A 26,506-nucleotide genomic window follows, 5' to 3' on the forward strand; every position below is an offset into this window, starting at 1 on the left:
TGATGAAAATCTCTTCATCATTCTAGTAAATTGAATAACTTGAAAACACAGCATGAGCTGAAAAGGTGTTAAAAACATCTTGTTGTGACTCAGAATTGAGATTTTCTTCAGCTGAACTGATTACAGTTAGCGGTGGGTTTGTATTAGGGACCCAAACGCAGGATCCAAGCAGGCGGGTTTAGCACCTCTGCATGATATTTTAATGACAAAATGAAGGTTAACAACTGAAATGGCAAAACAGTACGATACATGGGTTTGAGCAGTTGATGTGACCAAGAGAGAGGAAAAACTAAGGAGTAAAAGAGATGGTGATAGTCAACAGGTGTGCTGACTACTAATGGAGGACAGGTGGTGTTTGAGGTGCTGGAAACAAGGACTTTATATAAAAGACCTTCTAGTGGCAAGGATGATACAAAAACAGAAACTGAGAACATAATCTAATTAATCAAAGTTTGACTAAAAGGTAAAAAAAGAAAAATTGTGATACTTAAAGCTTTGAAATGTACATAAAAAAAATATGTTCAGTTTTTTGTTGGACAGTCATGTTCTTCAATGTGAAGCTTACAGATATAAAACAGACACGAAAACTGACTAATCAATCTGATTTTGTCATCCTTTTAGATGTTTTTTTCTGAAGCTTTTAGTCATTTAAAAAATATTTATCAAGAGATGCATCCTTCTGAGATTGAAAATGACTTTCTTTTGTGAAATTGCTGTAAAATATTTTAAGTTTAAGAATTAAAAACTGTAATAAGTCTCAGATTGTCATACTGAATTATCATTGGCTTTTTTATTTCCTCATCACCTCCTCTGCAGTGAAGTATTCTACTTTAGTTGTCAAAGAATTATGTTTTTTTTCAAAGGGGTAATATTGCCCTTTATTTCTCAGTTAGAAATTGGGTATGATATAATGTAAAAAAAGAGGGGTAAGTAATGAATGAGGGTGTTGTTGTTTGCTTGTGTCATACCTTTCAGCACAGTTGTCCTGGCAACGAAATACAGTCATTTTTTTGTAGTCAAAAAAGGAAACTCCTCTCAGTGCTCGTTTCTGAGTGTCATCAACATAGCAGCCAAAATACTTTGCTGAAAAAGACAATCACAAGTAAGTGATATTCACCAAATAAATAAATAAATATAATTAAAACTAAATCAACACATTTAACACAAATATACACATATTTCGAACACGGGAATGCACATCAGATCCAAAAAAGAACATGCAGAAATCCTTGAAGAAAAGAATCAAAAGTGAAAATCATCTGTAACCCTCTTCTCCACAAGGCTGCTTTGTAGTAACAGAGCACATGCAGAGTCAGAACTGGGGCAGAATCTTTATTTATTTATGAAGACACACATCCCCTTCTAGTGGCGTGTAACTGGAGTAGCAGTCATCTCGCTGCATTTTTCAGAAGTGCATGTGTGTGTGTGTGTGTGGGAAGGGGAGTGTGTGAGGGGAAAGGAACTGGGTTTTAGTGAAACCTCTGCAGAGGAATTCAGTGACCCTTCAACAGCTTCTTCCCTTTAATAAAAAGCAATCTTCTCCAGTTTAACCAGTCAATAAAGGCTTCACCAACAAACCACTTGTCTGTGCCATTACCTCTCAATCCTTAAAGCCAAGAGAGGAGAATCAAAAAAATCCATTGCTTTAATTGTTTAGCTTGATTGTCTGAGCCTCAGCAGCATGTGGTGACCTGCAGCAGACTTTACCTCTTCTACTAATGCTGGAAGACAATCTGCTATAAGGCAGAATGTTGATTAAAATGCTTTGTGTGTTCAGGATAACATGAGTTATGAGGTGTAGATGCACCTGAGTGAACCCTGCTGAGTCATGTTAGGGTTTTACGTATTCGTTCTCATCAGTAAAGTATGCAGCACTCTGCGCTATTGCACCACACAGCATAAAAGTGTGCTGCAGCCTGCATCTTCCACTGCACTGTTCCCTTTAAATTACATTCAGAACCAAAGAGAGAGAGCGAGAGCGATGCTGTTTGGACTAAGGAGAAAATAATATTCCCTTTAAACCAAACATAAGAGGGTTCTGAAGACGTTTTAGGCAACAGAGTAATGAGTGCTGCTGGATGCATGAGGGAAAACAAATGCTTTGAAGCTATTAATTACTCCATCATCACATTCAGCTGCTGTCCCAAGAGGTTAGTGTTACAGAAAAGGGAAATGTGTGAAGGGAGGAGGAGAACTGAGCCAGACTGAGAGACCTTCATTTAATCAGATAACCCAAAGCTTTAATGTACATTGGAAACATGTTGGTTTTTCTGTCCTTCAGTTGGGAAAGATTCAGCTCAGAAGATATTTTAAATCATTGTTCTTGTTCTGCTCTGAATGACAAAGCACTGTCCTGTGACTCAGAAGGTTTTCTAAGTGAGGAAAAAAAAAACCAAAATCATTTTTTTTCTGGGTTGACTTTTGTCCCGCTCAAAAATGTTGAAGTCTTTCCCAGAGTGAAAAATCAAGCGGCCAGCCTCTACATTTTGTCTTTGCACAGAAAACCTCACACTTACTTGTTATTTTTCTGGGCAATTTGCATTCATCACCTGTGCAGGATTAACTCTGAATAGAGACCAGAAACCCACATCCCTGAAACAAAGCTGCAGCAGAAATTTTGCCTTTATTCTGTTTTTATTCCAAGACTTTATCCAGATATAACTCCAATGAAGTCGTGATATTGCTACCAGTTCCAGAGTATTGAAACCAGATGTTTTCTACTGCCCATCAGGTTTTTTATTCAGGGAATAATACATTTTTTTCAAACATATATCTTTTTTAAAGATAATTGTCCTTTATTTATGGATATTACTTTACTAATATTCCCTCATTTTATTTTATTGAGACCTGCAAGCAGTTTGTGTCTGCAGCTTTTTTACATCTTTGTGATATTGCGCACACTGATGTTACAATGTTAATACATTTTCAATATATTGTACTGCCCTACTTAGAACTGTAAGAATCTTTAACAACGTGTTGTAATTTTAAACCTTTGTGCATATTCATCCCGAAAACTACTAGCATTTAAAGATGGGAAGTACATCCATATTAAATGTTTTGGAGTGGAAACAATAAGCAGCATAAAATAAAGTGAAAGTGTCTAAAAATGCATTTAAGCACAGGACTGTGCTTTTCAGAATACTGTGCAGAAAATTTGTTTTGATTGAAAGAGTAAGAAAAGCTCTAAGAAGAAATAACTGAGCCAGGGATATCTTCAATTCAGCTCATTTCACAGCGTTTTATTTGGAAAGCAGGAAGTAAGCAGGATATTTGTGCCATTCAGGCTCAGAGATGTCAGCTGTGAACTGGCAGCCTCACACTGCAGCTTTTAGAAAAGCTGTGTGATAACACAAGATGCGAAATGCAGACCAGGAGTTTACATGTAAACCTTTTTCGGACGGGATTTTGTAGCTGTGCAGCCTATAACAAAAAGAGATAGAACTTTAAATCCTGCAGCCATGTAGTCATTTAGATGTTGTCATAATATAATCTGCCATTGTTTGGCTGAACATGTGCTGGGCAGTGCAAAGCAAAGCTTCAGCTGAGCACAGAGGCTGAGATCCTTGAAGGATTTACACAAAGAAACGACAGAGGACTTAATTCGTCATCTCAGTGCACTCTGAAGAGATCTCCCCAGAGACCAAATACAGCTTGGAATGTTGAGCCATTAAGATGCAGCAGAGATTTATATCAACAGTTTCATAATACCATGAAGTGCTTTCCAGTGCATTATGTGTTATGAATCAGCTTGTATTGCAATAGCAAGTCTTACATTTGTATTACAACTGCATATTGTTGATATTTTCATTTTTTGTTAATGTTTCTTACACACTGAACAGTTCAACTATAGAACACTGCAGATGTTTTAAAACCTCTAAATCTTGCATTTGCTGATTTGCGTGAATTTATTTTTTATATTTCACAAATTTATCACGATAAAAATAAAACATAGTAAACATAGTAAGGCATGCAATTCGTGTTCATCTCACCTCTTCCATCATCCATCTCTTTGGCATTACGACCTTTGAGAGCACGGTTCCAGTTGTTGGAATAGTCTCCCCCTCTGCCTTCTGGGCCGTGGCCATCATGTCTGCTCTTTCTCATCCAACGAGGTCCAAGTTTCCGACCAGACCTGTGTGTCTCCTTAAACACTCTGCTCATGATGCCGAGCCCCCGGGTGTCTGATGAGGCTCGGCTTCCCACCTCTGAAGCTACGACAGAGACCCGGCCCCCTCGGGCCCCAGAACCTCTGTCCCCAACGAAGCCAGCGTGCAGGAAGACGAGGCTTCCGGCAGTCAAATAGAGGAGGATGAGGGAGAAGAATCTGACAGGTTTCCTGCAGAAATAGCGCTGTATCCTCAGGAGAGGCTTGGCCATGCTGGCTCCCTCTGCCACTCTGCCACTCCTTCACAGTGAGGAAAACTCATAAAGCAAGAATCAATACCAGCTCTCTGTCTGCTCCCACCTCACAGCCCCACTGGGGGGAGAAAAAAAAAGTCAGTCAGAGTGTCTTAATCTTGTATGAAGGTCATCCAAGCGATCACATGACTCCCCTCTCATGTATGAATCTTCAGTCTCATAAGTGTGGTGCTCTGCATGGGTGCACCGTCCGCTTGCCTGCAGACTGAGTTCACGTGAGAGTCTGTGTGCGTTCCCACCGACAGTCCAACCCTCACAGCCAGCTACGGGGCCATGGCATGAAAGGTGAGTGGCTCAAAGTGAAAGATGATCGCTCAGCGCTGCTTTCACTCCAGTTATCAGCCTATACAGAGATGCCACAACAGCGCTGCAGTGGCACTTTCTCCCACGCTGCGCGGAAGGAAGAGGGCTTTATTTACCAGCCGAGCTAAGATCCTTCGGCTTTGTGTGGCCGGTTATTCACCCAGACAATCCTGGCAAAAAGAGGGTGTGATTCACCATCTGCAGTAAAGACACACAGATAAGAAAAAAAAGAATAAGCACACCAGAGTAAAAATTATCATAAGCAAGTAGCAGATAAATAACCTAAGCAAGTTCAGAAATGATAAAGATCCAAAAGTTCCTGATAAGCTTTGAATTAATCAGAATTATCACTGGACAATTAAGCATAATCTTTAGTTCTAAATTCAGTGAACATATTTTTTAAAGGAAAAACATTAGCAAGGAAATCAAAACACATGACTAAAAGCTTGAAAATATATTGCAAATGCATTTTTGTTTTACACCAGCCACTCAGAAACATTTAACCGTATCAAGCCTAGAGTTGTGCATCATCTTTGGTAAATTAGCTGAAGTCGTGAGATAAAAACAAGACAGAAAGAAAAGCTCTACCCTGAAGCAGTTTTACTGAGCTGTCTGAAATCTAACATGCTGGGTATGGTAGAAAATTAATAACATAAATCTGGACGATCTAAAGTGACAGAATCAGAGCAAACAGGCTCAAAGAATGCAGAGGTCAAAAAATTTGGTGGGTTAAGCAAACTTATGCATCAAATCTAAACCACATGCTCATATAAAGACATAGTTCTTCTTTTTCTTATCATAATTCTGATAAGATTTACTGATAACTGCTCTTTTTCCACCTCACTATAAAAAAAGTCTCCAGCTTCCCTCAAAGGAGTCTCTGTTCTGGGACACGCTGAGGAGGTTACAACTGGGAGGTGTAACGCAACACTCCTCAAGGTCAGGGAGTTTTCCAGAACATTCGAGGGGACGCGCAGCCTCACGGATTTCTGTCCGCTCCGGGACAAATCTGCACCGTACTTGTCACCCAAAACCCCCACCTTGGTTTTCTCCTCTGCCTCTCCTCACCCAAACCGTTCAAGGGCTTCAACAACCTGCAGCATCGGCACAGAAAGACAGCCCTCATTCTGGCTGACAGCCCCAAACTTTAGTTTTCAGGGTCCCCTCACAGACACAAAGCTTAGGAATTAAGAGTGCTGATGTAACGTTCATAAAAGACAAAGGGAAGCATAGCGGGGAGTTCATACAGGATAAGAATGAAGGGAACTGTATCTATGGTGTAAATTTACAGTGGTGTATAGTTGCTGGGACGATGTAGGACATTTTAGAATAGCATGCATGAACGAATCTGCAGAATTGTTTGACATTCTTAAGGTTTATTTACACAACAATGAATTAGATTGAAACACTGATACCAATGTCTGTCTGCCAAATAAAAATCTAGGCCATGAAGTGGATTAACATGAAAGGAAACAAATGATCTTTTTATTTAACAAAACAGCAAATGAATGTAGTTTCAAACTATTTCTTGACTGTTCTGTGTGGTTGAACCTGAGTGTTTCTTTTTGTCATTCCCATGAACATGAGCAGCCTCCGATCCACATGAATGTAGCTGCACAGTTTGATCAGTTCTTCAGTTCAGCAGCTGTACAAACATATTGAGGAGTTACTCCCACACGCCGCCTCGCAATCTAACTAGGATGAGTCTTCAGACCTGTGCAAGGAGATACTGAGTCATATCAAGGCTTACAAAAAAAGAGTTACAAAAATGAAAAACAAAGCGATTTATTTCAACAGGTTACTAGTCCCACATCCATGTGGAGGGAAACTATATATCTGAAAATATAATGAAACAGTTTGGTTTTAGAGCTGCAAATGGCCTTTTGGGATTGATGCAGGTAAAAAGCTATGATCCCTTTGTTCTGGAAGCACAGTAAATGGGTTTAAAAGTGGAAAAGATGGAGAAAATGTACATGTGATACCTCTGCGCCACCCCATGAATGCAACTTCACTCGTACAGGTTAATTACTCGTGTTAATAATTTACATCCTCTCCTTGTCACTGAAAAGTAACTGAAGTCCTCTCAGTTAACAGAAGCAGCTTTTTACATCTCTGGAACAAATGAAGAGACCGCCGCTATTTTTTTTTCCTGAAATCAGCATGTCTACATGCATAATAGCCATTTTATTCCAGCGTCTGTTGAATTCTAGTACAAGCACACCTCATTCAACTTAATGAGGTACTGATTAGGTGATCAACTGAACCAAATCCTATTTAATGAGGAAAAGTATAAAAACCACTGCTGTTGTTGTCATTAACCTCTTGTAATAGGACCAGCTGGATGGCAACACCAGTACTAATAGTAACTCAAAAGTAATGGGGGGAAAATAAAAACTACTGACCATGTCTAAGGAGTTGAAAAGAAAAGTTTTGAGGGAGGCAAAGAAGGGTTTAATTTTGGCTTTACTGGCAGAGGGATACAGGGAGCGTCAGGTTTTCAGTGGGGCTCAGGTGTGGATGAAGACCCATCATTTAAAGACCGTGTGATGGCCAGCCCAATCTCCAGACCTGAACCTCATTGAAAACCTCTGGCAAGAGGAAGACGGACAGCCACAAGCCATCAAACAGAGCTGAGATGGTTGAATTTTTGCACCAGAATGGGCAAAAAGCCACCCAACAGCAATCTGAAAGACTAGTGGAGAGCCTGCCAAGATGCATGAAAGCTGCAATTAAAGCTCAAGGTTACCACATCAAATATTGATTTCTGATCTCTTCGTATGTCAAAACATCAGTATCGGGATGTCTAAAAATGAATCTGTCCTTTGCACTGTTGCTTTATGAGGTCAAAATTTATAGTTTCTGCTTTAAACAAGCTCTGTGTTTGACACATTGATTGCTCGGCTGGTGACTGAAATCAGATTATTTTCAGCTCAACCAGCCAGCCCATCTGACACTCAAAAATCAGACTTTTACATTCATGAATGTACCAAGCACTCAAAAATCTGATTATTATTATTTCATTATTATTATTATGACAGTCAGGATACAATCCAGCACAGCTAAAAGCTAATTTGCACGAACAGTAAAACGTCTTTCATTCAGGAGTATTTACAGAGTGAAGAAGTCTGATTTGAAATATCTGAAAGGCGTTTAAAAATAAAGTTTGAGTACACACAAGAGGTGTTAGAGGATACTAAAAAGAAACAATAATTTTCTGCAGAGGTATATCTGCAATTTATTTTACTGCTCTACAACATGCTACAGGCTGAGGTTTTCCATTTAAGTGCCAGCTGACACTTAAACAGATGACTTACATCCAGCTTTCTGTGCGGGACCTTGTATAATTTGAAACCAGAGGGCTAATGTAGGAAAAAAAAAAGATTTAATGATTTAATTGTCAAGATTATCCAGCTGTAATTTACCATGCAAGAAGTTAAAATAAAATGAATGAACAATTTAGCAGTCTAAGACATCTAACAGTAAATTATAGGGTTTCTCCCCAAAGAAATATTGTGTTGGACACGGATCCTATTTGTTTTAAACTAAGGACATGTGAAAATAAATATAAAAAGTGCCGTGCTTATATGTTCAGAAGTGTATAAGAATATGAAGGCAAATATATCCAGTTTATAAATGAGAAATGCAGTAATTCTTTTGTAGCTGGATTAAATTGGTAAAAATTCAACTGTTCAATAACCTGGGAGATCATTATACTGTGTATACTTTATTTATTGTAGATTTCCAGTGATGGAAGGAAAAATGATTTGTGACCTGGTAGTATTTTAGGGAAAATTTTATTATGAACACAGTCAAATTTCAGTTCAACCTAAAATAAGAAGAACAATGCACAGTTATAGCTCTTAGAGATAAATCAGAATGGGTCAAAATCAGAATCTGCAGGTCAGAGCTTGAACTATAGATGATGACTGCATCATTAAATTTGAGGTAACTGAAGAGTAAACTAACATGACCTGGAAAATAATACTCAGGGATCATGAAAGTCGTATCCATTTATTTCATGTTCTGCTTTTTTTAATTCTTTCTTTGCCTTTGCAATATAAACCTCTCTGGGGAAATAAATTCCTGAAACCTATAATCTCAATTTGAAACAACAGGGAACATCAGAGGACCATCAAGGTCACCTGATTTTAAACATTTAATCCCAAATCCAGTCTGGCCCAAAATAAACTGTAGGCATGGTTGATGTGAGCAACATGACAGAAGTTTCTAAAACCTATAAAATCAGGTGGTCATAAATTTCAGAAACTCGTTATTCACACAGTGTGTTTTTGTCTTCCTGAGCCACTCTGATTAAAAGATAGAATCGGTACAAGTTGCAATGAACAGAGGCAGAGGCTACTGGTGATGCTTTGTTTGGTTGTTTGTTTGCCAGAGTGGACATAAACTCACCTAATGTCCATTAATTTACTTTCAGAACAAATGAACCGGCAAATTTAATCAGAGCAGATTTATGGTAGGAAAGGTCTAATTTAATCTTCGGTGAGCGGGCGCACAGCCAGCTGTGCTTGTGCTGCAGGCAAATGACTCCACAAGTCAAATCCAGAAATGTTCTTTATCTGCTGGGCATTACTGAACAAGGAAACGGGCTGAGAAAGACGGAAATGCAGACACAGGAGTTCAGAAATGAAAAGATACTGAACTGAACACAACTTTACGTGCTTGTTTGAGACGATACAGCGGCTGATTAAACCACCAAACTTTATTCTCACAAGCATTAACAAGATCCTGACTGAGGAGCTGGGATTAAGGATAGAAGCATACAATATTCAATCATGCTACTTTGTCCTGCTGTTGTGCTCAGTTTCTATTTTCTCGTCTCTCACTTAACATTCCTTTCACTTGAACATGGGAGAGGCCTCCTGACCACCAGAATCCCCTCTGCGCTTCACAGCAGCTGCAGTAAATTAGCTGGGATGTTCTCTGAAAGCTGAAAATTGTTTTTTCTTGCTGCGTTTTCACAGTTGTTAAAAAAACCCAAAGGAGAACAAGTGTGCAACAAAATATTAGCAAGGTTGCGTTTGGTCTGCAGTTGAAAGAAAAACACCCTGATGGTCATCAACAATACACCTAAGGACCTGGGCGATGAAACGCTGTTGTTATGGAAACACAAACACAAGAAGCAGGAAGGCAAGGTCATCAAGATGTCCGGTGTTAGAGGGACAGGAAGCTGTTTATGTTTTGTCTCATTGTTCTTTTCTCCAGCTTCCTGTTTGCACAGCACAGAGTTAAATCCTGAGCAGGATTTATCTTCTGGGAGTCAGCAACCGAAGGGTTAACAGCAGCAGAGGCGCTGACCCTCCCCTCACCCTGCAAGGGCCGTCTTTGTGCTCTCCTCACATGTTTGGCCTGCCAATGTGCATTAGCCATGTTTGTCAAATCTAATCAAACTAAAGATCTCATTTCTGCCCCGCTGAAAACAACGTGCAGGCCCACATTTTTTAAGATCACTCCACACAGCTGCCTGATGTTGTTTTACAAATCGAAGAGTTGGTTCCTCTCAACGAGATGCTGCGTTTTTATGGCAGCAGCTCAGTTAGTAAAAGTATATTGTGAAGTCTATATGATACACACTGTCAGAGCTCAAATAAACCTCTTTAATGCCAGAGTTTTGCTGCTCTGCAGGACAGATTCGTGTGGACGGCTCAGTGCAGATGGCGAGTATTAGCAGTCCATGACCCTTGAAAGCTGGAGTGGCTGCTTCCAGTAAAATAAGATCACCCTGCCAAAGAATTTTTTCACACTTAGTGTCTGGCAAAAGCTACCTCAGTGTACACCGTGGTTTTGGCTCCACTTTTCCCTGTCTGCCATTTTAATTGAACCTGCACTTAAGCTGTTTTGGCCACAGTATTGACTGGCATTGCGTCCAACTCTCTTACGTGACCTCTTCGACAAGGGGCTCACCTACAAAGATGGTTAAAACAATACCTGCTCAACGACTGGTAATGTAAAGATAAAACTCCTGAAAGTTTTTTTTTCCTGCTAATTAATTCAAACCACAGTTTCTAGTCAGATTACCAGTGACCTCTAGCTACAAACAAAATGTACCCCCGTGTCCTGGGAGCCACTTCATCTATCAAGTGATAAAGTTTCTAAATATAACGTCCCACTAACGATAATACAAGGTAACATATGATATTTACCAGCCAGCTGCCTGCTACTGAAACCTGTCTGTCCGAGCTTTCTTAAAATATGAGACAAGCATGAGATAAGCATAAATTCCTCCTAAAATTATTACAGAAAAGCTGCCCGTTGGTGCCACATGAGAGGTCTAGTGCCTCAACTCTACATTCATTAACCTCTCATTACTGACCTTCTTAAAAGTTAATGTTAGACATTTACCCTGCAGTGCAGGATTTTTGCATATAAATGAACATTCTTTACATTCAACCCCTTTGCCAAATGAGTTTGCATAATTTTCATTAACCCCCTTCAGCACCAGATACATCTATATGCATGTCTCAGTAAGTCAGAGTTTCTAAGAGGGTGTCTGTTGTAGATTTTCTATGCTGACATACTGGTAGCAGCACATCTTACATTAATAGGCAATGAAATCTTTTTTTAAAGCCCAAAAAGGAGTTAAACAGTAACAGAGTAGTTACTCTTTCAGCATGGAAGAGTCCATTTTTTCCTAAAATGCTTGTGATGCCCCATATATATATATATATATATATATATATATATATATATATATATGAAAATGTGGCACTAATTGCTGTCTGAGCGAAGAATGACTCCCATTAGTGACAAATACTTTTGGCTCATGTTCAGTGCTTGTACTCATTGCCAAAAAGGGGGAACAGAAGTTACACACTGATGAAAAGTAAGGACAAAAACTAACAAAAAAAAGCAACAAATCTGAATTATAAACTTACAGAGTGAAGAAAACTGAGTCATCCATTTCTGATAGAACAACAAATTCTATCAGAATTCCTGAATAATGCAAAATTTACAACAGTGTAAAGATTAAAAAAAATGTCTTTCAGATCCATGAAAATGTCAACATATTGATTGTAACAATAAACCTGGGTTTATTTAGAAGCAATGAAGCTCATTTTACTCTTTTTTAATTCTTATTCTTTACATGTTTTTCACTCTAACTTCACTTCAGGAACCGAGAGTTTATCTGAAATGCAGAAAAGACATAAAGAGTAGGTGGGGCTCGGGTCGAGTAGCCACTTACCGATTGGAAGGTCTGTGGTTGTCTGTGAGCAAAACAATAAACCCAACATAGTTCCCCACCACGTAAATATCTGTGTCTGGCAGGGAAAAAAACACTACAAAGCCTCCAGAAATGCATATACGTAAGGGCTTGAAATGGAAAGCACTTTGAGTGGTCAAAGCTAGAAAAGTGCTGGATAAATGCAGCCTATTTACAATTTCAGTGGTGCACTGCACAATAAGCCAACCTTTTCTCTGAAAAGGTTTCAGATCCTGTTTCACGAAAAATGATCATGAAATACACTCATTTGTTCAGTAGTTATGGCTGTATTTTGTGTTTATTAAGGATTTTTGGTTGTTTTATGCCCATTTTAAACAGGCACAATCTGCAGAACTGTTACATACCATCTGCTGAAAATCCTACACCCATTATCTTTCATTTCATTTAGCTCTAAAAACCTCGGACCGACCAATGGCGGAGGGAGTTTTTAAGCACACCCTGTGATGCCTAAAAATCTGGCCCAGCGTGGCAGAGAAAAAGCTCATTGTAATCCTGATAATAACTGAATGGTCCATTAAGCTCAGTAGTGACCTTTTTCTCAGGAAGAGAAGAGGTAAATTAAACGGTCTAAAAATAATCCAATCCTCATCTTTGACAGTCACACTGTAGTGTTAAACTGGAACAATGTAACTGAGTGGTGACCGTGAACATTTCCACCAGAATACACAGATATAGTGAAGAAGAGTTAATAAGGCAATGGAAGCAGAGGATTAATAGAGCTATTGTGAATTTTGGACGCAAAGCAGGGGTTTAATTAGGCAGAAGAAAAGGAGGGAAAAACTTGATAAATCATTTGGATTTCGTGCAAATTTGATAGAATAGAGAAGAAAATGGACCTCTTTCTACTGAGTAAAATAATGACAATTCTTGCTGCCCAAAGAAAGACATAAATGATGCATCAGCTCCAAATAGAGGCAGCTTCAAACAAAGAGGATTCCCGCAGTGTGACTTTCCAGATCCCAGTTGGCCACGTCAACGGACATTTGAGAAATGATCACTTGAACTGGTCCTCTCTAATGGCTTCATAAAAGAAGTAATTATTCTGCAGCAGGGAGAGGAGCTGTCAGTAGATCAAATGATGTCTCCTTCTTCCTTTTTACCTTAGCAAAGCCCTTCATCCATTTTCAGAATTTCTGCAGTTTTTTTTCTTATATCCAGAAAGGAAAAGAGCTTTTTCCACTCTTCTCCTCTCACACCTCCACTAAGCACCGAGGATCTCTCCGCTTTAATTAAAGGTGAATTCTCCCAGCTCCGTTCTGCTGTGACTCTCAGTCCTTTCTGCTTGAGTAGATTTAAGAGGGGATTGCAGAGGCTTTCGGCAAATGTTTAATTTGCTAGGAAGAACAGGATAGAAAATGAGAAATGCTGTATGGAAATTTCAGCAACTTTCAACAGCAAACAATTAATCTAAAAGTGCACCGAGGTGAATATTTTTCACTGCGTGCTGCTAAAAAGTACAGTTAATTATTAACTGTGAGCGTGGCGCTTTATTCATGTTGCAGAGTGGAGAAAAAAAATGAATTTCACCAAGAAAAGTGCTCTCAGCAGCACTAAGAAGTGGGCGTTCAATTTTATTTGGAATCACTTAGTATTAAAACATGTTGAATATTCATGTGACTACTTGAACTTGATCTGCTTTTTAATGTCAGTGACAGACCCAATCAAGTCAACAAATGGCAATTTACACAGAACCCCTCATTTAGCAGTCACTGCTACCATCCTTGATTTATGGACATGATGTTAAATTTATTTGTTCTAATTATCCTTTGGAGAAATGTGTAATCACTGTCTGGGTTATGTTCTCTGCTAACCTGGAAACTGCTCCATCGTAAAAGAAAAATACTATTAGAGGCCAAGAAATATGTAAAGTAGTAGAGAGTGGAATAAACTGAAGACCAGTTTGACATCATTAATGTTGTAATGCACCGATAAGAATTAGTTGTTCTTTTTTACATGCCTTACTATTATTCAGAGGACCAATTTAAAGAACAAACTGAACACTGAATGCTGTTTCTGTGCTTGAATATGTTGAAGTGCTTCAAAGTGGATCTTGACTCCTCTGATTATCCAAGTAAAGTGCCTTCATGACTGTGCATTTATGTGCAAGCCTTTAAAAGGCTGTTAACAAGTATAAAGCCAGAACTATCTTCTTAAGGACTGACGTTTCCATGCATTCAAATAAGACAACACAATCTGACACAGGCCTTAGCTTTAAGGATAAAAATATGATCTCATGTACAGAACTTTGCAAAGGTTTTTCTTTTCACTGAACACAAACTGCATGCAAAAGGTTGAAACATATGCAAAAACAAAGTTTGTTAAAAAGTGTATGTCTGTGTGTAGGTCTCAGTTAAAAGTTGTGTCTCATGGTTACTTGGCTTACCTCCATTTTGCTCGGACCTCCAGACATAAAACTGTCTCAAACTGGGGACCATTTATCATTTGTTTTCAGCATGCAGGGTTCATTTTTGTCAGAGGCTGTGTTCTTAGCCAAACTAGGATTTGTTCTTCACGCTAAAGTGATTTAAAGTGAAGAACTTTGTCTTTCTCATTCGAAAATAGTTCCTTTTTTATGTTTGTGTTCGTCAAAAGGAAAGTTCAAGTCTTCTGATGTGGGGTCCTGTGAAAGTGTTGTGAATAATTCATATCTTTTTCATGTCTTTTATTTCTTTAAATTGAATTTGTTTTAAAAGCTATCTACAACAGGTAAGATATTAATTGTTTTTGATCTTTTCACAAAACCCCACTTCAAAGGGCCTGTACTATCCCTTTAAACAAGAGGGTTTGATGCCTAAATCTGAAAGAAAAGCCATTTGGACTCAGTGGTTTCAGATAGGACTCTGAAATAACACTCCAACTTTCAGTCTTGAAAGCTAAATTAACCAATAAAAACAGGCTTCTTAAACAAAAATCAAATTTCTTAAACTAGAAGCTCTTGGAGAACGCAACCTCCCACCAAGGCCATAGGGACATTCAAAAATTGTAAGATTTGGATCCTGAACCAAATCATCACTAACATTTAATCACTTGTTTTTAGTGACAAATATAACATTTCCTGAAAATGTCATCAAAATCTGTTTATTAGTCTGTAAGTAATCTTGCTGACAGACAGACAGATGGATAAACTTCCTAACAAAACTACCCAGACCCTCATTTCTCCTACTTTGTCTGCGATCCATTAAATTCTCTGTAAATTCAGTGAATTATGAAGCCAACACCAAAGATTAACCCAAACCACCACTATTTTACTGCAGAAGATAGAAAACTGGAAGTAAACAAGGATATATCCCAAATTTCATTCCAACAGTATTACTGGAGGAACTTTCCCTTGAAGGAAGATGTTAACACAGCTGTCCTTGTTTTTTGCACAGCTTCTTCTGAATTGTTTTGCAGAGCAACAACATGGGAAAAAAAAGAAAGGGTCGAGTGGTGGAGGTGCAGTTCAGAGAGAATACAGACCCTCAACCATACAGCATAGATTCATGCTTCTGTGTCAACAAGAGCCCACTTTGCTCAAGTGTCCTTCAGCAAGAACCCTCCAGCTGTGTTGTTCAGCAGCTCTTCACTCTAACCTCCCACAGCAAGAGAAAAATGACAGGAACAATAAGTGTATATTTTCTAAGAAGCGTCAATGAACCAGACAGAGATTTCCTCACTGAAGACATAAGTTATTAATGTTTACTTCCAAAGCACTGAATATACCATCATGTTTGAAGAGACAGGTATTGACCAAACTTCACTTCCTTTTTCTCTCTCCAGAGCAGTTTCCTGAAAGAAACCACAGAGCGGTTTCACAGATGAACTGTGAACTTAGAAACAACCTCAATCATTATGCCGTCAAGAGCGCCAAGTATCGTCTGAGCTAATAAACATCAGCTCACAATAGCTAATCAGTGAAGGAGTTTGTGTAGATTTTTCACCAATTTTATATCATGACTGTTTTTTTGCTTTGTTTTTTTTTCTTGTTCTCACACATAGCTGCAACTTCTCTCTTCTGATTTTAGCTCTAGTACAGGAGTAGCTGACATAAAACATAAACAAAAGAAGGAGAACACTTAAAATAATGAAATAAATATAACAAATTATTGCATTTTTGTAAAAGAAAAGTACAAGCAGCAGTTAGGCCTTTTGACCTAATAAAAACTGAACAAGTCTGTCAAAGTTAAAAGGCATCATAATGTGCTTCTCAACCTTATATTTTTGGCAAAAAGATTTTTGAACTTGCATTGATGTGCAGAGTAAAAAAGCATGAAGTAAAATTTGATGTGAAAATGTGATTTATTAGCCCCCAGAGTGTGTGATGGGGATGATTTGAGCTACTGCCATACCGACTTTTTACCTCAATATGTGTAAAACTGACTGAGTTAGAGCCATTTTTGGGTTCATTAGCTGTGGCAGCCATGTTGAATCCAAAAGTTGTATTATTTTCTAAGACTCCTGGTAAAATCCACCCTGCAGTAAATATCATATTTTGCTAAGTCAGACAAGCAAACACACAGACACAGACAATAAGTTGTTTAAACCTTTTGATTTACTTAGATTTTATAATGTTCTAAACCTAAAGAATAGACATATTTGATTGTATTGTTTTTTATGCATATATATATGCTCTTGTAAAACTGTGCAGAGTTGAAATAAAATCTCCTAATTCTTCCAGTTGGCAGAGATAAAATATGTGCAGATATCAACCACAAAATGTTTCTTGTGCTCATGTTTTCTAATCCAATGCTACTGCAGCCAAAATATGTGTTTTTGACAGACTTTAACATTTTCTCCACTGGAAAAAAACAAAAAACAGGAAACTTTTTTTCTCTCTCTTAGTATGCAGTCTGTATTGCTTTAACCACCTACACATTTAACCCACAGCAGAAGTATTTGACACTCGTGCTGGTTGAGCTGTTTCTGTCAAACTGAAGTGATGAAATATGAGGCGGGTTGGAGGGAAAGTAACAGGAAGAGTTTTCCCAGAAATATCTGCTCATCGTCACTGGACATTTCTGAAAGACTGTAATTAAAAAGAGTGACTGAAGCGTCAGCTGGTGTTGTCGTACATGAGTCTTTTAATTTCCGACAAGCAGAGTGACGCGGGGGAGCGTGTTGGGTGCAGTGATCTGAATACGTTGGTTTTGGAAAAACACGGGGTGCTGTGTAAGCATGCGTTGCAAAATGTTTAGCCAACCTCATCTGCATGACGCAAATCTGCCTGCAAAAAGGTCGAGGAGCACCACAGGCCTGCTGTCAATGTCTCCTTCCCAATTAGGTACGAGTGACGTTCAAGGCCTCGTCACTCATCTTGTTTTCACTTTAATACTGTTTGTGGTAAACAAGCTGTTGATGTTATTATGTCTGACACCGACAACCTCAGCGTTAAATTTCAAAACAATGATTCAGCATGTTTTTCATCGGCAACAAAGGAACGTGTTTAACTCGGCACTAAACTGCAACTTTCTACATATTTTTAGTGAAAAGATGAAACAGTGATTTTGTACCTTTCACTCCTCCTCACCCTCGCTGCTTTCTGTGGTATTTTTATCTTTCTGCGGGACGACATCATGCTGTTCTGCTTCCTGCTAAGTAAGTCAAATTAACTTTTGTTTTCCATTCCGCATGCCCCATAACCTATAATTAATAATTTCACATTTATTTTAAGTCTGCAGAATAGTCAAGAGGATTAATTAAAAACTTCAGAAAATTTAGGCAAATTTAAGCAAAAGTTTTCAAATGATGTTCTAACGAAATAATGTCTGTTTTCTTTTCTGGGTCTTTTATATTTTAGGGACTAATGTGTAAAAATATGCATCTTGTTTTATTTTTTGCTTATGTAAAGCCACATTCTCTGAATTATTTTTATACCAATCTGTCTAAAAAAACCATTTTAGGCATATGTTCTGGACTACATTACTAGCTCTTGTCTCAGGACACATTAGATTTATTTTGCATTAAAATCTCTCCTCCTTAACTCCTCTTCATCAGTTCCAATTTACCACACACGTCAAATTTCCCTCATTCTCAATTCTTATTTATGGTTCAAAGATCCTCTTTCACACTTTTGTGGCTGGCGTTCTCTGATTCTCGTCCTCACTTTGTCATTCTCTCACTGTCTTTGCACAACCCTCCTCCTCCCATCGTCACTCTTCATGAAACCTAAAGAGTTTCAGCCAAAGCTTCAGCCATCTTTTATTTCTGCTCATCCAGCGTTTATGCTCCTGCCAATTCTCCTTGCTTTGTTCAAGTCTTTGCTCTACAGATGATCAAATGGAGTATTATGGCCAGAGCAAATGTCTAAAACACATGGTTTATAAATAAATTCATTCTTTTTTTATTTATTTATTTATAAGTATTGAAAGTTTAGAAGGAGGACTTGTTTTAAACAATGCCTACTCCAAATTAACTACAAAGTTAAGTTCTGTATTAAAATTAATTTCTGCATGCACAGAAACGTAAAAATAATTAAGAGGAAGTGGCTGCTAAAGGAAAGGCTACAGGAACTTGATGTGCACACAGGAAAGCCCTGTGTCGGGCAGTTAGGCATGTCTGTGTGTGATGTTTGTCTGCAGAAGCAGAAATGGGCAACGTATCTGGGGATTCGGGCTCTCTGACAGCTGCCTGCTTTTGGATTGCAGGAATGAGAGCAGCTCGGTGCTGCAGCATCTCCTGAGATGAATAAAATATGACAAGCAGATAGAGGAGAGCTTCACTGTTGCTCTGATGCAACATGCAACAACACCTCCAACGCTGAGGAAGAAAGAGGACGGCTGTGTGTGTGTGTGTGTGAAAGATACAAAAACAGAAACAAAAAAATGAGTAAGATAAAAGTGTGATTTCATATATTTTTCTTCAAAGAATTTCCACACCTTAAAGACAACATTTATTTGGATAGTTATATCTTTGCTTCCAAGGGCTTAGCCTTTGAATTTCTGCCTCTGAAACCCAAAAGATTTCACATCTTAAGTAAAAACTACATCCAGAGAGAAAACTTCATGTTGAAGTCTGCCTCCTCTGGACCAGATAATACAGAAATACCCATTAGTACAAAGATTTTTAAAAGCTGTGAACAACAAAAACATCCAACAAGCCCAATTTAAAAAATGAGCTGTAGGCAAAAATCATTGAAGCGTCTCTAAAACAGGAAGAACACAAAACATGAAGCCTTTTGTTAACTAGGTGACCTGAGCATTTAGGAATAATTTGTGCAATTTATAATTCAGAGTAAACAAAAAGTGAGTATATTCTCTAAGGGCTTCTTTAAGTTATTCTAGAAAAGTGCCCGGCATCAGAGCAGAGATGCTTAACTCTGTGGTAAAAACATTCAATTATTTCTGCTGTGGTCTTTTAGAGAAATAAAAAAAATACCTTTTCAGAAACTATAAATGTTCAAAAACACTCATCCACTTTTTCCATTTAGACAAATAAATAGACCAAAAATGTATCCGCGAGCAGCAATGAGGGGGCAAGCGCTTCACCAGGGCAGAGTTGCCATGGCAACCTGATCTGATCATGTTAAAGGTTGGCTAAAGGAATGGTATGAAAAACTGCTTTTAGCTTATTGTAGCACCCTCGGTGGTCAAACGACGCAAATTTGATTAGACAGCCTCAGAAAAGGGTGCAGCAGGATCCACAGCACTTGTTTAATAAATATCAAGTCCCCCTCCCAAAAAGATAAAATAAAATAAACTATTAAATGTAAAGACAACATAAAAAGAGTCCTAAAGTGACTCCTCACTGGCAGCTGCAAAGGGCTTGCTTACAAACCCCTCCTTGAAATAAAAAGTTAGTATATTTTATAGCTAAACTGACTTTCAAATCAATGTGCAGGCAAAAAAATGTTTTGATTATAAACCAAATAACTGTTATGAAACAAAATTTAACTAGGGTTTTGGAGACTGACTTCCCTTTTCTTCTTAAAATGTTCACTTCTGGCTCAAGAAAGATGATTAATTAGACCAGGGGTGTCCAATCCTGGTCCTCGAGGACCACTATCCTGCATGTTTTCCTTGTTTCCCTGCTCCAACACACCTGATTCAGTGATTAAATTACCTCTTCATGTTCTGCAGATGCCTGTTAATCACCCATTGATTCAAATCAGGTGTGTTGGAGCAGAGATATGCAGGATAGTGGCTCTCCAGGACCAGGATTGCCCACCCCTGACAACAGCAGAATTCAGATAGCAAACATCACAGAGGCTCCATTCAATAATCATACATGGTTTGATGTGAAAACACAAGAAAGGATTGCAAACAAATTAGATCATTTACCGTTTGACAGCTTTGCTACAAATCTCTCTTACTGTCTCCATATGTTTTACAGACGTAGTGCTGAGGTAGAAGTTATTTTCCTGTTTGACAGATTTTACTCAGATTTTGATTAGCTTTTGAAAATCTGGTAATTTTGAAAAGCTCAGTCTGAAGAGCATCTCTGCCAATTCTGGAAGAGAAAAAAAAATCTAACAATGTACTTTGAAGTCTTTGATTTAAGGATAGCGATTTTACTGCTCGCCTCTTTTACTAATGCATCTTGTGAAACAATCCCATTAAGGGATCTGTTAGAGTTGGAAACCCTCAACAGGCCCGGGCCTCACACCACAAAGCACTGATGCTTGAGCTCAGTCTGACAGAGCAGTCATACGATGTTTAAGTTTCTGGTTCACTGAGGAGAGGGCTGAAACATGAGTCAGTGAAATGCCGAGTGGGAGCTTGTGCTGAGTCATGCTGCACCTCAGCAACCTGGATATGACATCTGCAAAAACAAGAAGAGAGTGGATGTGATGAGGGTTGACGTGGCACGGCGACGGGCTTGTGGCAGACCTTTAACTGCATGTGATTCCTCCAAATATCACAACCAACCTGAGCCGTTTTACTGACAGATGGAGAACATGGGCACTCTGCTTGCCGCTGGATTCAGAAAAGTAGCTGATAAGGGGACAGACTTGGGCACTTATCCTTGCTACTGCTGCTACTGCTGCTGCAGAAGTTTAATTAAACAACATGTATGAATAATAAGCTCCTATTTTAGGTGTGTATGAATAAGCACAGCCTGGTTACTGCTGCACACATTTCACATGAAATCCCAATGGATGCAATTACAGAGCAGAAAACTATCATTAGGAAGTACTACTATTTACCCTTTAATGACATATTCCCAACAGGAAATAGGTAAAAGTAGTTTATCCACTTAAAAGCTTAAGTATACCATTATTCCAGCTGAAGATGGAAACATAATGATGCACATCTTGATTTGGCAAAGTGCTTCACTTCGCAGCAACCTGACAAATTTCCCGAGCCAGTGTGACAAGCCAATTAGAGCCCGGCACACTGAAAGGAGATCTGACGCTGCTGTTGAAACTGACTGCACAGGCTGACAAACCCAGAGGGGGCTCCAATCCGTCACATTCTTTATCACAGGAGGCGGGGGGTGGGGTGGGGGGGCTCCTGCTTCTGTAATGCCAGCATTGTTAGCACAGAGCTCATCAAAAATCTGCTGACATCTTGTTTAAAACTTAAAATCTGTCTAATTCTTCACAGTGCAGTCTGGATGTGTTTTCACTGACACTGTTTGAGGCGATGCTCTCAAAGGTGAGGAAACATCACAGAGCCGCTCGCTGATGTTGCTCTAATAACTTCTTTAGCACACTAATAGAGTTTTAAAATTTTTGATCATTTTTGCTATAATTTTAGTCCCTGACGACACTAATTGGGATGATTTTGAACAGATGGGTGTTTTTTTCTGTTTGAAAATAATTATCTTTGTCCACACAAGCAAAGATTTGCAAAAAATCTGATTTTCTCACCAAAAGTGCTGTTTGCATGTGAAGAGGGGGTGCAAACACAGGAAAAGCTGACCATTTTATTTGAGTTAACATGGTGGCTTAATTTATGGTTAGTTAAGCCTCCTAACCAGCACTCTTTGGAAAATGATGTATTGTACAATTCTTGTATTTTTATTCTGGAGTAAGTAAGTCTATTGTAGGGTTAAAATTGAGCTTTTAGTTTGAGGTTGAAGATGCACCAAAAACAACCAAAAGGCAGCTACTCAGACCGTTTAGCTTGCTTAGAGGTGAACTGGGCCAACTAAATTTTTGCTATTTAAAGGCTTTGCAGTTCCTATGTTGGACCTCTGTTGGTGCAGCAGGTACAGAAAACAGAGCCCATCAGTTTAACGACCACAAAGGCCTTTTTGTGAAGCAAGGGATCAGGTTGAAGAAAGAACAAGGGAGGTCTGCTACTCCAGGTGAGCAATTACAGAGGTGATGTGTTAATCTTGCTGACTGACACTGCCTCAAGGTCAGCCACGGACACCAGAAAATTAGCCTTTTGTATTCTCTTGTTTCCCTAGCCTACATTCTGCTGCTCATCTTTTTTATTTGCCATTTTCACAGGGCTTTTACACTCTCCCCACATCTTTTGCACAATGTCAAGCTGCGTGTCTCTCCTGAGAGGTTGGAGCCAGACGTTCAGAGAGTTGGGATTCAGTTTGATGGTGCTGAGGGTAAACAGTTTGGGTCAGACTAAAGGGAGCCAGAGCTGATACCACAGCTGGGATCCCTGACTGACACCCTGATAATAAATAATGTGACAGTCAAACACTTCCTAAAGTGAAAAAACATGCTCTTTGATTAAATGAAACAGATATGGTTGGGAGAGATGCAGCTAAAAAGAAAACCAAACTGACAAGCTGCGCACATGAAGGATACTATTTCTGACAAAACAGACAACAGCTACAGCTCTGTAAAACAAACCAGTCAAAACTTAAGCACACAAGAATACAACCCATTTAAAGTTCTAGATATTCTTGGCAACTTAAAATGGTTTATATAGTTTTTTTGTTCATGTCTGGTTTCTTTTGTTTTCAGCCTCATCTTCTCTCCTGGTCATCGTAGTAACCAGCACACTTGTTCTTCATTTAGTGATTATCCTTTTGTGCAACCTCCTTAGATGTGCGTTTGAGTTCATATCTAGTCAAGCCTTTTAGTCAATTCTTGAATTGCTTTCCTGCAATGGCAGAGTTTTTTTTTTGTTCCCTTGTTTCACTCAAGTTTTACTGGTTACTTCATTACCCTTTTCTCCTGTGTTTAACCTCTCCTATGACTAAAACAATCTTTCTGTACCATGCAAACAAATGACATCTTGGTGGACAATAATTTGTGTTTTTTATTATATCTCAAGTGAAAAAATAACTGAAGACTTGACACTGGCATGCCAGCCAGGAGACAATATCCATGCACACACACACACACACACACACACACACACACACACACACACACACACACAGAAACCTTATATTAGCCTTGGTTGGATTAAACATGTCCTTAGTAGGATGTCTGCCTCTTGTCTGAGAAAAAAGCGTAAACAGCAGGTCTGACTTCAAAAATGTAATAAGCTTTTAAATTGAATCCAGTCACTGCAAAATGAATGCTGCTGTTTGAAAATAACAAAACTGAATTCAGTTCAATCAACATTTATCAAGTTTGTCATTGTAGTTTGTTTTCCTTTTTTTTTTAACCTGAGTCATAAAAAAAAAAAGGCAAGGCATATCCATCAGTGCATTCCCCAGATAAGGTACGGGGGTTCCCCAGCTCTGTCTGATGTCTGGCTTCGGATTTCTTACCACCTGTATAAGCAGTCATCAGTCTGGTGTTGAGAATAATCCTATTAAAAGCTGAAAATCTGACTGACATGAACACACGGCACAGCTGATGACCTTGCTTCAATGCAACAATTTTTTTTTAGCTTTCTCAAAAGGATTTAAATATATATGAAAAATAAATGTGACGCCACGTGATGCAAAAGTTTTGTTTTTAAAGGTTTTAAAACAAGAAACAGTCTGAAAGGTCCAGGATGACTTTGGCAAAGAAGGCAAAGTATTTAATGCCAAGCTATTTTTGTAGGCGCTCTAATAAGGATCCTGACATCCTTTTTTGGTGGTGATATATCAGGAACTAAAGCCCCATCCGAGCCTTTAAAACTTACCCTGTACTGCAGTTTTGGACTGTAATGGCCAGCAAAAGCACACAAACTATTATTCCTGTCCATACCCCTAGTGATCATCAAAGCTTGCAGCCATTGGATGTGATCCACGGCATGTCCCTGAGAGGTTGGCCAAGAGGCCATAGGTAAAAATAAGCTTTTGGAGGAATTCAAAGGCTTCTGACTTTGCAGCTGGCCACCCCGTTGACACACAAAAGTCTCCGTATCTGAGTCACCGTCAGGTTCTTCTCTGCAGCCACAGCTAAGATTGTGTGAAAGTCTCTGAATTTAAACATCAGAAATCACAGAGAGACTTTTTCCTTCCAGGATTTAATCTTGACAGAAGAGTCGCAGAGGAATCCATTTAAATGCCAGAGGGGCTCCTGAGGATACAAAATGCTGCGACTTTGACCCTGATTATTCTCTACAACAACAACAGCTGTGGGAACGGCGTCCTCTATTTAACAAGTGTACAAATATGAATTTTTAGATGCTGGCTTATTTCCTTGACGCCTGTTCCTCGCTGCCTCGGGGAGAACTGAGCTCTCGGGACATCACAACGGCTGTTAGCAACATCAATGTCATTTTATTTATTTTTTCGTCTGAAACCACATCCATTCTAAAATGTGACATAAACTCTCGTCAGATTTTTTAATGTCTTTTAGATTCAGATTTTTTTTTAAATTTATGATTATGTTGATCGATTCAGCTATGTCTGCACCCATGGGCTCTGAACCGTGGGTCATGTTCTCACTGCCACAACAACTGAGCTCCGCCATGCTCTTTATATTCACAGTCTTGACGAGTGCTGAAATAGTGGCTGCATGAGCAATTAGTACCATTCATTAACTGATTGAGCAGGCTTTGTGATGAAGCTTAACAACTACAAAGCTCCTCTTCTTCCTTCATTTCTGTATTCAACAATGGGCGGTTGGTTCAATTCAAAGATCCACAAAACATCAAGGTCATCTCAAACAATAAAGGATTGTGCCTTTACATCTCAGGATGCCACAACTTGTTACTTAATTAAAATACATACTATATTCCAATAATGTTTTTAAACAAAGTCCCAGAAAACAGTGAAATGATTCAATCATAAGGCCAATGTTTTATCCAGCTAATAAAACCCCCAAATGTTTGCAGTTTGCAAAAACACAAAGCATAGAAACCAAGACAACTACTTTTACAAAAGATCTTGGTGAGAAAATTAAATTCTGAAATTCTTTCTACAATAAATCTGTAGCCACATCAACTCCCAACCCACCCCCTAAAAACCTTCAAAATCATGTTCCTTGACTCAATAATGAACTCAGCAAGGTCAGTCCTCACTGTTTTTTTTTAACATGAGTCACAGCTCAGGTTAAAAATTAGCAGGAGGGCTCTAATGAAATTCCAGCATCTTCACACTTGGGAGGAATTGATAAGGATGTTCACTCTGTGGACCAGCAAGCGTATGTACCTGGTGAGACTCATATCTATTCACAGGCCGGTGGGCGTGACAAGGAAACATGACAAAGAGCAAAAACATGAGCATCAGAAATACAAGGACTTCAGACAACATCACATGTCTTGTGCACAAACTCTGCAGACCAGATGTTTGTGTTAATCACTTCATCTAAACCCAACAAGTGGTGTTCTCTTTCATCTTTGCTGGATGTTATCTAAAATAAGAGAGAGAAAAATAGATTCTGGTGAAGTGATGTGTGGGTTTTGGGTTTTAGCCACTTGTTCAGTGCTGTATTCATGCATCAGGACCCCCTGCAGCACAAATGTAACCAAAGGACTCACTGCTGCAGTGAAGATGCTTGTTTCTGTTTTTTTTTTTATTCAAATAAGAAGGAAGTCTTACCTCAGACACGAGTCAGGACGAAACACCAGCAGATATTTTGATGTTGCAGTTCACAGGAAGCAACTCAGCTGAGGATGGTCTTCATCCTCATCACCCCCATCATCTCTTCTCGGGCTCAGACGTGGTGTTTCAGCTCTCAGATAACTCAGCCAAACACGAGCGGGCAGCATGCTCTCTGCTCATCAGCAGAGCGCTAAGGTTAGTTTTGTCGATCCCATTAGCTCGAGCAGTCTGTTCACTAAGCTGCTTCTCTTCAGTACCGAGAATAAACCGCTTCTTCTTCTGCTTCCGAGGAGGAAAGGAGCAGCTTTGACCCTCTCCTTCGTTACAGTCGCTCCTGCAATTTGTCCAAGTCCGAGCGGGGATGTGATGCATACGCTGGGGGTCGACCTGTCTTTTCTCTCTTTCTCTCTCTATCTGTCTGTCTCTTTCTCGCCCGTCCGATAAGCAGACTGTTCGACGCTGCAGGGAGGCGCAGCGCCGCACCGTGCGCCCTGCGCTCCCACGCGGACCAACAGCACTGCCTGCTGTACTTAAAGCGACACAGCAGAGCTCACAGAGGCGCAGCGGGCTGATTCCGAGCCACACGGGTGACCATTATCATTAGTGAGGCAGCACACTCACTGCCGCTGGCAGCAGGGGACGTGAGTTATGGGAGGAATCCCGCCGCAGATGCTTTTGCGCATTTGGATCCATCCATCTACACACACTAAAAAAAAAAGTCAGGGC

General features: G+C 39.3%; 1 protein-coding gene across 1 annotated transcript in view; it reads right to left on the reverse strand.

The window, feature by feature from the left end:
- wscd2 (WSC domain containing 2) overlaps positions 1-26,306 on the reverse strand; it is a 39,718-nt gene extending 13,412 nt beyond the window's left edge. The window contains exons 1-3 of the mRNA XM_017413989.3: positions 25,778-26,306; positions 3,990-4,920; positions 969-1,083 (exon numbers count right to left, since the gene is read on the reverse strand). Of these exons, the coding sequence (XP_017269478.1) occupies positions 969-1,083; positions 3,990-4,377 (503 nt within the window). The 5' untranslated portion in view covers positions 4,378-4,920; positions 25,778-26,306. The remainder of the gene's footprint in view (positions 1-968; positions 1,084-3,989; positions 4,921-25,777) is intronic.
- Between the last annotated feature and the right edge of the window lie 200 nt (positions 26,307-26,506).

Source organism: Kryptolebias marmoratus, linkage group LG1 (assembly GCF_001649575.2).
Source record: "Kryptolebias marmoratus isolate JLee-2015 linkage group LG1, ASM164957v2, whole genome shotgun sequence".
Lineage (NCBI taxonomy): Eukaryota > Metazoa > Chordata > Actinopteri > Cyprinodontiformes > Rivulidae > Kryptolebias > Kryptolebias marmoratus.